Source organism: Silene latifolia, chromosome 6 (genome assembly GCF_048544455.1).
Source record: "Silene latifolia isolate original U9 population chromosome 6, ASM4854445v1, whole genome shotgun sequence".
NCBI classification, from domain to species: Eukaryota; Viridiplantae; Streptophyta; class Magnoliopsida; order Caryophyllales; family Caryophyllaceae; genus Silene; species Silene latifolia.
In genome coordinates, this window is record NC_133531.1 from 117,297,544 (window position 1) to 117,308,953 (window position 11,410).

At 34.2% G+C, this 11,410-nt stretch overlaps 2 protein-coding genes across 3 annotated transcripts in view; one reads left to right on the top strand and one right to left on the bottom strand.

Annotated features, from left to right (window-relative positions):
* Window positions 1–11,410, bottom strand: part of LOC141658929 (uncharacterized) — a 177,454-nt gene that overhangs the window by 42,422 nt on the left and 123,622 nt on the right. The window lies entirely within an intron of this gene.
* Window positions 1,823–3,777, top strand: LOC141587153 (putative 57 kDa heat shock protein). Of its 2 annotated transcripts, none has more exons than XM_074408594.1 (5): window positions 1,823–2,027; window positions 2,261–2,632; window positions 2,729–2,815; window positions 2,902–2,985; window positions 3,222–3,777. In XM_074408594.1, exons 1-5 carry the CDS (start codon window positions 1,997–1,999, stop codon window positions 3,635–3,637), a joined length of 990 nt encoding a protein of 329 aa, XP_074264695.1. In that variant the 5' UTR covers window positions 1,823–1,996; the 3' UTR covers window positions 3,638–3,777. The 2 variants fall into 2 exon arrangements, with proteins under 2 accessions (XP_074264695.1, XP_074264694.1); XM_074408593.1 differs by having other exon boundaries at window positions 1,877–2,027; window positions 2,723–2,815.

Sequence of the window (11,410 nt, forward strand, 5' to 3'; positions counted from 1 at the left end):
TTTGGCTCTTGTTTGTCTATGCCAAGGTATCAAATCTTCCATTAGCTTACTTTTCTTGACTTTGAACTTATTCCCTTGGCTTACCTTTTGCTCTCCTTCTTCACCTTGGTTGACAGTGGCTCGGGTTTGACTTGTGAGTCAGTTTGTACAAAATGATCCATTCATCTCAACTTACCAATATGAAGTACTTGAATTACCTTGAGATGTAAATACCACCAACAAGTTCACATGATCCAAATTACAACAAAAGTGGAATCACCGGAAAATACCACGATTAACATTCAAAATCGGCTTTATGACAAGTTTATTCAACTAAAATTACCTAATTAGGCCGACACTATTTGACTCTATCAGAGAGCGTAATAGGAATAATATAGTTGGGCACCAACCATCACCTTATGATTTAATATGGTTCGCAGTACACATTTACTTAAAGCAGTACGCTATTAACCAAATTACAATGGTGATTAAGTTCTGTCATTGGTAATCCAATTTAGATTGGAAGTCCCGTGTTCGATGCCTTAAGTAGGCCGTTTTTGCATAATTTAAACTTCTTTCTCGTGCTCCTTCAATTTTCTTATTTTGTTTTGAATTTCTTTTAACTCTTTGTTACTTTAAAAAATATCTCTAAAAAGCAGTGGATTGATAGGCTTGGCCGCTTGGCCATACAAGTATTTCCTTTGTACCGTTGAATAGTTTACACTTACTTTATTTTGTGAGGGGAAATAAAATAGGTATAAACTATTGACAAAGAGTACTTTTTATAGTAGTCAACATTTTTATAGGACTATAGGACAATTGTATTGTCGCCTTAAATTATTATAGGGCATTTTTATAAGAGAATTAGAATATTTTTTTCTTAAATTTTTTTTCTTTATACGAATTTTGAAAAAAGCGCATTAGATTAGGAATGAATATAGTTATCAAACGACAATGGGTTTATAATAGGCTATTAAAATCACATTTATATATCTTAATTTTCATAAATTAAATATGCAAAATCGGCCCCTATTACTATTATTTCCTGGCTACGTCCCTGAAAGAATGTATTGTGCACTGCATTCACCATGCCACCGATCCACCCCTTCCATGAACCCATGATTAGTTTAATATTGTTGTACAATTGAATTAGAATTTACATTTGAAAAATTGGTAAATTTGAGAAGGTATTTTGTCGAGAGGATTGATTTTACTATTTGTTGTTTAATTTTTCACTAAGGGTAAGCAAATGAAAAATATTGTGAAAAAATATACTGTATTAAGTAAAAAACATACTGCAAAAATAACAGCAAGAGGATTATACATCCGATGTATTACCTCCAATTCTATAGTTTCTGAGCATTATAATAAAGTTTTTGAGTTTTGTTTTAAAGTTTCTGAGTTTCAATACGAAGTTTCTGAGCTTATTCACTTCAACATTAAGCTCTAAAAAATTACAATAAACTCAAAAACATTACATATAAGTTTAGTTAAATTTGAGTTTTGACGGAAAAAATATTAAAATCTAACTTATAAACTTTATTATGCTAAAAAAAATACACATATGCTCAAAAATAAATAAAGTTTGAGGTAATAAGCTCAAAAAAATACATATATGCTCAAAAAACAAAAAAATTGGATGTAGTACATCCGATGTGTTCCTTTTTCTCCAAAAATAAATTACATATTTTTATTAAGATGTTACCGTAACTCAATAGCCCCCGTCTCACCCTAATACTTCCCATAATTAATGAAATTCAAATCTGTAACAACCGGTATCCTATTTTTGTTTGCATGTGAGAAAAAAAGTACATTTTGGTGAAAACTCTGAGACACCCATCCTGACCTCAAAATGGTTGAGATCAGACTAAGCAGAGCTTTTGCGTAACAAAATTGCATTCATTCAAATATTCAGTGATTCTTCCTGCAATTGATTGTCTACTTTTCATCAATTACTTTCATCACACTACTATTTCTCTCTTAAATCAACACATATAAACACAAAACAACAAAAACCATGGCGGAACCATCTTCTCCCCTTACTTCTGGTATGCTCTATTTACTTTCAACTTTTAACATTGCGTGCCTTTCAATTGATTCTCTACTTTTTATTAATTACTTTCACCTTTTCTTGTGTTTCCTCGTCGATTCTTGTATCTTCTTTTCCAAACTTCTTCAACTATAAATGTTGAAGAAATTTTAAAAGGAAACAAAAATCATAAAGCAGAAATTGTACTATTCTCGAGTATCAATAACATTATTCAAAATTTGAAATGTACAGAAATACAAGGGAATGACAATACGTACCAACTCCACGAAAAACCCGGTCCAAGAGGAGCTTACGAAGCCCGTCAAGTTAATGGCGGGTTGTACGTCCGGGTCGACATGCCAGGTGTTCCACCTGACGGCGTTAAGATTTTCAAACGCGGCCAAGCTCACACAGTTACTTTCACTGGAAAAGCCCCTATAGTCTGGTCTGATTGTGAGTCTTCCGGCAGAGTTTACGGTGGTTATGTCGTACTTGACCGTAACCCTGATGAGATTGATGTCGAGATGAGGGTTGTTAATGGGTCTCTTAAACTGTTCTTCCCCAATTCAGATGGCATTCTCCACTTCTTCCCTCCTAAAAACCGTCTTCCCAAAAAATGTCAAGGTGCATTACTGTGGGAGAGATTGTTGAATTATGTATATGGGTCGGTCACTCGGTCTCATGATAATCTTATAACGAGACTCTTTTTACAAGTTGCAGGGCCAGTGAAACATCTGGGGGATGAAAAAGATTGTTGTCATAACAAGCTTGTTCAGTATGTGAATGCTCAGGATGTTGTTGTGCCAGGTTTCTTAATCTACTCCGTATCTCTTTTCTTATGAATAGAAAATTCTGAAATGGACAAGAATCCTAATCTTGATTTTGTTCTGCAGGTTTTGAAGGTTTTAAAGACATGGCTTTGCATCCAAGCGGCTGTTCTTGCTGCCAAGACACCCAGAAGAATGACGAATCCGATGGTATCCCTCTCACTTACTTCACTCGATTTTTTGTATCAGTTTCGCTTATTTTACGTCTTTTTGATTGATTATGTGTGTTTGCTTACTAATTTTCAATCACCAAGTTATTATGGAGTATCAGTTAGTCACCAAAAATCTGACTACTTTCAATTTCTGTTGTATGTGGCGTATAATATTGGAGTCGATTTGCAATAAATTGCTGATATATTCTATAAGCATTTCTGCATCCTTTGTAGCCCATTTGGAGTTGAGCAAGACGTCAAGGGAACACATAAACCCGTACCTACTAGATGGAAAGGAAGGACTGGTTGAAAATATGATGGTGGCTGACACTAATGGAGGCGACCGCATGTACACTAGAATCGACATGCCTGGTCTGGGAGTGAAGAACAACAAAGTGAAAGTCGAACATGGTGGTGCCTCTTTGTTGTTTGGAGGAGAAGGCTCAGTGGAACACCCGTTTGATGAAGGGGGTCGTACTTATGCAGCAGGCTGGATGTTCCGGTGCACTTGCTGCAAGATGGTTGATGTGAAGCATGTGATGAAGGATGGCGTTATGAGGGTATCGTTCCGTAGACACACCGCCTCAGGTAGTTCAGGAAAGGATTGCAAGATTGCCTTAATTAGGCCTTTAAGGCTCTTCTTTTGCTAGGTTATTGTCTCAAAACTATCGGTTCTGGAGGGATTTCAGACATAATTTGGACAAAAACATGGTGTTTGTTACTTTAGTTAGCGTTTGTTTAGGCTGTGTTGCTAAACTATTTCCTCTAGTAAATGCTGCATTATGTGTTCTATTACTATGAGAAATGCAAATGATTAATGAAAAAACAACTCCCATGAACTTACCAGAAGAGATCCGCCATGTTATATTACCAACTGTATTTCTAAGCTCAGTTTCATCTCCTGCGTATTTAGTATATACAGTACATAGTTAATACTCCGTAGACTTAGCAAAACGGTCAATCTGGCTGAGTCTGGTCATTTCGATTTCATTCAAATTTATTAGCAGTAAAGGCATCAGTCATCTCCACTCGATACAATACATTCATATTGGTATAATTCTTTCAAAATTAAAGAACTCTTATCTTTCTTTTGTTGATAAAAAAGCTCACTGCACAAGTTTATATATGCATTGCCTATGAGTTTAGAAGATTGGAAGGCCATGAACTGCTACATCAATATGATAAATCTGCAAGGGCTTCACCTGGATGTTAAAAAGTGTGGATTGATTTTCGTGTTTTTCATTTGTGAATGCCGATATTTTTCTTGGTGATGTCCTGTTAGTGCGTGAATCGGTTCTGTTACTACAAAGTTCTTGTAGACATTAACATGCATCCCGAAAGCACAAAGAATCCCTTATTATAATAGACGCTCTGACGTGATTAGGAACACTTAACACTTCCATACTCAATAATATCAGATACTCGGCATTCAAGAATGGATTTAAGGAAAACTAATAACATGGAAAGGAAAACTAATAAAATGGAAAGGGGATGGAGGAACACTTACCACTCCATCCCCTTTCTATTTTGGGTGGATTTAAGGAAAACTAATAAAATGGAAAGGATGAGTGATTAACACTCGGCATTCGAGAATGGATAACGACTCATTCCATATAATTTTAGACTATAAGAATAAATGAATACGGAGTATAAGATTCTTGGAAATCTCGAGTCTGATACTCAGAGCACATACTGATATCAACTATCAAATACTTGCAGCCTAATATGAGCCGCATAGTTCCTTGATACTGAATGTACTGACTGAATGAAAGTACATCAATACACATTTTATAATACATATTGGGATATGCTGAATCTTATAGGCCAGTCACTACCTGATGTTGCCCTCGATTGTGTTTGTTAGTCTAAAACAGTCCACATATACGATTCATATAAGTTTTGAGCTTGCGAAAATTCTTCTGTCAGACCTGTGAACCTGAGACAGAAATGCAATTCCACATGTGCGAGAGACGATAAGCAACTGATCCGGTGCTACCAAATTAGGATTGAATGATATCTTCAGAGACTCGAACTTGACTGCTCAAGATTTTATGCGACATGTTTTCAGATGCTTTTATTGTCAAAGGCAGCTTAGTGAAATATTTTGGAATTAACTATGTTTTTCTTTTTATGCTGGTGTTTCGTGCATTGATTTTGAGGACACGTCTTCCCTAGTTCTCTTGACAAATTAAAGCTGGACGCCCAGCGGCCCAGACACACTTCGCATATGATGCTGGCGAGGTTTGAAACCAGCTCATGAGTACCACCTTTCATAAACGTTACCAATTTAAGCTAGTCATTGATATATGCAATTGGCCCAATTTGTTTTGTCTTATTCACCTATATATCTTACCTACATGATGAATGAAGTCATTATGGTGTGTCATGTGTGTAAAATTTGCTTCTGTAAATAATAAAAACAGAGTTTAAATACTTACCATTTCTAATAAGAAAACCACTTTTTTATTAACAACAATAAATGTGAGTTTTTCATAGAAAATGACCGTTTCACCATATTATTTTAGAATTTGTGAAAATTAAAGATAACTAGGTTTGGTGCCCGGCTTCGCCCGTGCTACCTCTATTTACCGTTAAAATTTTATTTTCAATGAAATAAATTATGTTTGAGTTGTCTAACTCACACGTTTACTATTTGTAATATATTTTTCTACGGTATATCTTGTAATTATGATGAAATGTAAAATTTATTTTCAAATTATGAGACACGTTCACTACCCCGCTATTAGGCTCTGTTTGGTAGCGCATTTCAGGTACCTTTTTTCATCGAAGTAGCTTTTTTCACAAAAATTTTAGGTAGCTTATTTTCTTGAACGCGTTTGGCAAGTAGCATTTTATAGCAAAAAAGGTACCTGAAATGAAATGCTACCTAGGGTAGCATTTGGGATTTCAGGTACCTGATTGTATTTCGCTTACCTTTTTTACCCTTCAACTTTTTATATATTACTCCAATATTATTATTTTTTATATTATGATCTCAAATAAACCCAATTAAATAGTTTTTACGGAAATGAAAAGCGTTCGTGATAATATCAATACTTTAATTTAGGGTACAATTTAATTAACTATTTTTATGTATGGTTTAATAGAAAACTTACTTCGTATACATAAAATACATTTTTTTGATATACTGTGTGATATTTTTTTTTACGTTATCGTGATACTTTAAGGGTGTTGATTTTCGCAGTACAAATTTTACTCAATACAGTACGCTTTTCCAATATTGCCCCTCCCATTTCCCCTTCTCTCAATCTCTCTCATCTTTCTCTCTGTACTACGTAAAAGAAAAAAATTCAGTTCAAATTTCCACCACCAACCACTTAGAACCACCATGCCCACCCACTTACAATCCCTTGCCCCCGCCATTTCGTCGACCGCCGGAGAATCCGACCGAGTCCTGCCGCTAACCACCCATTTCACTCGCCGGAGACCGCATTACTCATCCCCTAAAATGATCACACCCCACAACTCCTCCACCATTATCACCACTACACGCCCTTCCCGTCATCACCGATTTTGATGACCGTCAGACTCACGCCGCCCTTCCACCCGACCACCTGACAACCCGCCCCTCCATCTGCGTCACAACGAACCACCACACCACCTTTTAGTAAAACCAAACCCTAAATAAAACAAACGTAATACAAAAAAAAAATGGATTACAATACTAGTTCACGTATAATTTCTAATTCACGAACCAAAAAACGTGTCTTATATTCGAATTATAATGTATAATGAAAGAAATATGATCGATTTAGGAGGTCTATGGTTGGACTTTGAGAGAATTTAATTAAATGGATGTTTGTAGTACAAGGGTATGCAAATGGAAATTAATGTAAAAAGTGTATTGAATTGAGTAAAATGTGTACTGCGAAAATAAATTTCGTACTTTAATTATTGTTTCCGTCATTTTGAAACATGTTGAAGACTTGTGCAATTATAGTGAAAAAAATTGCATTTTTTTCTAATTACTAACAATGCCAACGACAATAACACAATAATAATAATAAAAACATAAATGCTAACAATAATAAGCCATGTCCTTTTACGTCATTTGACCAAATATCAGCTACCTTTTCAGCTAGTCTTCCAAACAGTTTTAATAAAAATCAGGTACCTTTTCAGGTCATAATTTTCAGCTACCTTTTCAGTTACCTTTTCAGGTTTCAGCTACCTTTTCAGGTTTCAGGTAGCTTTTCAGGTTTTAGGTAACTTTTCAGCTAGTTTTACCAAACGGAGCCTTAATATTATTACTTTCACGACATTCTTTCTTAATATCATTACGTTCACTACTCCCGTGGTTACTATTGTTTCTTTTACTAATTCCTCTATTTTTTTCTGTTAAATTCATTGTTCCCGTTAATTTTATCCGGCCTATATTTAAATAAATAAAATATTTCCTTGAGTCGATTGGTTATTTAATCGTTCATACTTTTTCTCATTGTTACCACTATTACTTTCACTACATTCGTAGTTACTTTCACTACTCCCACTATCATTATTATAACTGTCACACTCCCACATTAATACCGTTAATTTTATTAATCTCGTTGCTGCTACTATTGCTTTTACTACATTTAATCAATACTATACTATTATTCTATGATGATACTAATTAAATTACATAAGTGGGGCATGTTAATTTTAAGGAAAATTACTATATTCTTGTATTTTCTAAATTTAATTACTTTAATTTAATGTAATTTCCATAAATATTCTTCATTAAGGCATGTTTATATTATACTTTTAACCAAAACTATATAATATTTACATTGAGGTTCCTTTATCAGGTCTATCACATGGTGCTATCGATTTAAAACTATATAGTATAATTAATTTGTATAGATTTCTTTAATTACATTGAAGTCCATTGGTTTCTGGAATTAATATATAGTATTGATTGATTGATAACAACAATAAAAACTTAGAAATTTATAGTTTATAAAATTCTAGCAAATTTATCTTAGTTTAATTAAAAGAATAAGTCTTTTTGTTTCCTTATTCTAGTATTGGTGCCCGGCTTCGCCCGGGCTACCTCTACTTACCATTAATTTTTTTTTTCATTAAATAAAATTACTTAAAGTTGCATAACACATAAATTTATCGATCATTAATATATTTTTTATAAGATATCCTAAAATTACGATGAAATAAATTTTGAGACAAATTCACTACTCCCGCTATTAATAATTTACTATTATTAATGAAACAATAGTAATGACATTTCACTACTTGCTTGTAATCATTGTTACTTTCACTACTCCCACCGTAATTATTGTTACTGTCACTACTGCCGCATTAATATTGATAATTTCACTACTCTCGCCGTAATTATTGTTACTTTTACTATTGCCGCATTAATATTGATTATTTCACTACTCCCGTTGTTGTTCCTACCACTCTCACTAATCTCGTTGATAATATTGTTACTTTTACTATTCAAATGAGTGATTACTATCATATAACTATATCCAATGTTAGTACAATTCTTTTCTTTACTGATGAAATTACTTTTACTACTTAGGCATGCAATTTTAAGAGGATTATATAATTATATAAATTTATTACATATATGCATTAAATCAAATCGAAAGAATTATGCAATATTATATATTATGGAATCCAACTCGAATTATTTATAACCTACTTATTATATTTTTGTACGTTAAATAATTAACATCTCTATACATCTAATAAACTATAAAGTTTAATAAAATTGCATAGATTTTAAATTTAATATATAATTTTATTATGATAATAATTAATACCATAAGTGTGCATGTTTATACTGATTAATTATTTTATTTTAAAGAAATTGACCATCTTCTAGTCTTCTATAAATATTTAGGAAAATTACCAGGCATCTTCTTTCTTTAGTCTCCTTGAAATTGACTATCTTAATTAATTATTTTATTTTAAGGAAACTGACCATGTTTAGGAAAATTACCAAGCTTCTATATAATTTAATTTTAACCCAAACTATATAATATTTGCATTGAGATCCCTTAATCGGGTCCATCACACGGTGCTATTGATTTAAAACTATATAGTATAATTAATTTGTATAACTTTCTTTAATTACATTGAAGTCTCTTGGTTTCTGGATTTAATATATAGTATTGATGTAAAGACAAATGAGATGTACGCCGTATTGGATTATAAAATTCCAAACTTTTTAAACGGCGAGCAGTAACTGTATCCTTCAATAGTAATATAAATCCTACGTAAGACCTTCATTTTGTAGGAGTCTTAGCACCAAATTACTTCATAATTAACTCCCACTAATTAAGGGTGGCTATGAAACTTGAACGTGGGCGGTAAATAAAGAGATGGACTTGTGAGACGGACTTAATGAGATCATCATAATGATGAAAGTTTAGATATTTCTCTTAATGAATCTATATCCCTATGTTTAGATGGTCCTATTGAGAAGGACTTCATGGGTTCACCGCTGTATTGAGAGGTTGAGCCGGCCTTAGAGCTCTTAATGATTCTATAGATCATGCGTGAGTGGTCTATGTGGAGATAGACTTGAAGGAATCACCTACGTGAGTGTGAAGGATTGACCTCCTTCTATGAGAGACTAGGCTATCTCTCTAGAGCACTCGTGAGAATCCCAAGGTTCATTTGGCCATAAATTTGTTGAATTGTATCGCGGAACTCGTTTGGAACTTAATGTGAGATATGTGTTTTAAATTTACCCTGGAGTCTAGGAGTTCAAGATTCGCTAACTCTCTAGGTGATTAAAGAATTGTTCCATTTCACTATGTGTTAATTCAAATAGAAAGATACTAATGCTTAAATATCAACCCTTATTAATATGCTCAGAATGATGTCTATCATTTGCATTAGTAGGGGATTGTTGAAAGTCATGCAAAGGCTAGTAATGTTGTCTAGATAGATTACATTGTAGAGAAGTTTTTCATGCCTCGTAAGAGAATCTCTACACTCTCTCCACCACTTGCATGTTTATAGTCAGTAACATCATGTTTGACCCATGTTTATGGGTAGTGGTTATGCCATTAACTTTGTGGTTTTGGTGTCCATTTTCTACCCATATAAATATGAGAAGGTTGTAGTATTTGAAAGACACATCTTCTATATATCATATACTACTTCTCTTTGATAATTTTGAGCATACCATATGAGTTTCATCTCCTAATGGTTGAGTAAACAATTTTAGGAGTGTTGTGTGACCTTGGGGAATGAAGCCCATTCCGATTTGTACCGTGGTCGAGGCGATTTCATTTTTCATTCAGTGGCTTCCATACCACGACACAACAACATATATTCTCTCAATATATCTTCGCCCCTATATTGACCCTATATTTCCAACATAGGTGGGTGGGGACGGGTCTGGCTTGAGGTAAGCGGGGGGAGAGAAGGGTGGATCTGGGCATGTAGGACATGGGATAAGTGGGTAAGTCTGACTGGCGGGAGGCGGCTCATCAGAAGGGATGGATTTTGGGGTGGTTGGGTGGGGGAGGGGTGGGGTGGTTTGGATGGGGTGGTGGGCGGTGGCTGTAGCAGGGGTGGTGGTTGAGGGGTTGAGAGGGAATATAAGTGTTAAAATTGTATGGTAATATGGTCAATTATGTCCATAATTGAGCATGATCCTTTTATAAAGAGTAGTTTTTGTAAACAACAACAACAACAACAACAACAACAACAACAACAACAACAACAACAACAACAACAACATCCGAGTCTTAATTCCAAAATGATTTGGGGTCGGCTGATATGAATCATCCTTTAGAACTGTCCATGGGAGAAACACAAACCTCAAAAGGCGAAAATATAGAAAAGAAAAAGTGAAAAACAAAATAGGAGTGAAACATAATACAAAAGCTAGGTAGACTTATAGGTTTTAAAATCGTAGTTCGGATTCTTTTATTAGAACTTAGACTTTAAATCGAGAATAAAGATTAAAACGATTTTGAAAATCAAAGTAAAACTTAAAGGTCCGAAATACCTTAAAAGTGAACCAATTATTAAAAGTGAACCAAGTAAAAAGGTGTAATAAATCCGGAAAAAAAAAACAAATAAATTTTTAAAAATAAATAAAAACATTAAATATTTCAAAGAACGTCAACTACTAAAAATCATGCCCTCCATTGTGCCCTCTCAGTCACCATTCCCTCATCAAGCCCGAGAAATCTCATATCGTGCTCTATCACTCAGCCATGTTTGTTTTGGTCTCTCTTTAACTCTAACAACCTTACTTTTCTGTTACTTATGCTTCCAGCCTCCTAACCGGTGCGTCTATAGGTCTCTTTCGCACATGGCCAAACCATCTTAGTCGGTTTTCCATAATCTTGTTTTCTATTGGCGCCACTTTCACCTTTTCCCTAATCAACACATTCCTTAATCAATCTTTCCTTGTTTGGCCACACATCCACCTCAAC

Excerpts from the sequence above, each read along its gene's own strand:
- LOC141587153 (XM_074408593.1), top strand. The coding sequence starts at position 1,997 with ATGGCGGAACCATCTTCTCCCCTTACTTCTG. Across the intron at positions 2,633-2,722 it reads TCTTCCCAAAAAATGTCAAG|TTGCAGGGCCAGTGAAACAT; the intron begins GTGCATTACTGT and ends TCTTTTTACAAG. Across the intron at positions 2,986-3,221 it reads GAAGAATGACGAATCCGATG|CCCATTTGGAGTTGAGCAAG; the intron begins GTATCCCTCTCA and ends CATCCTTTGTAG.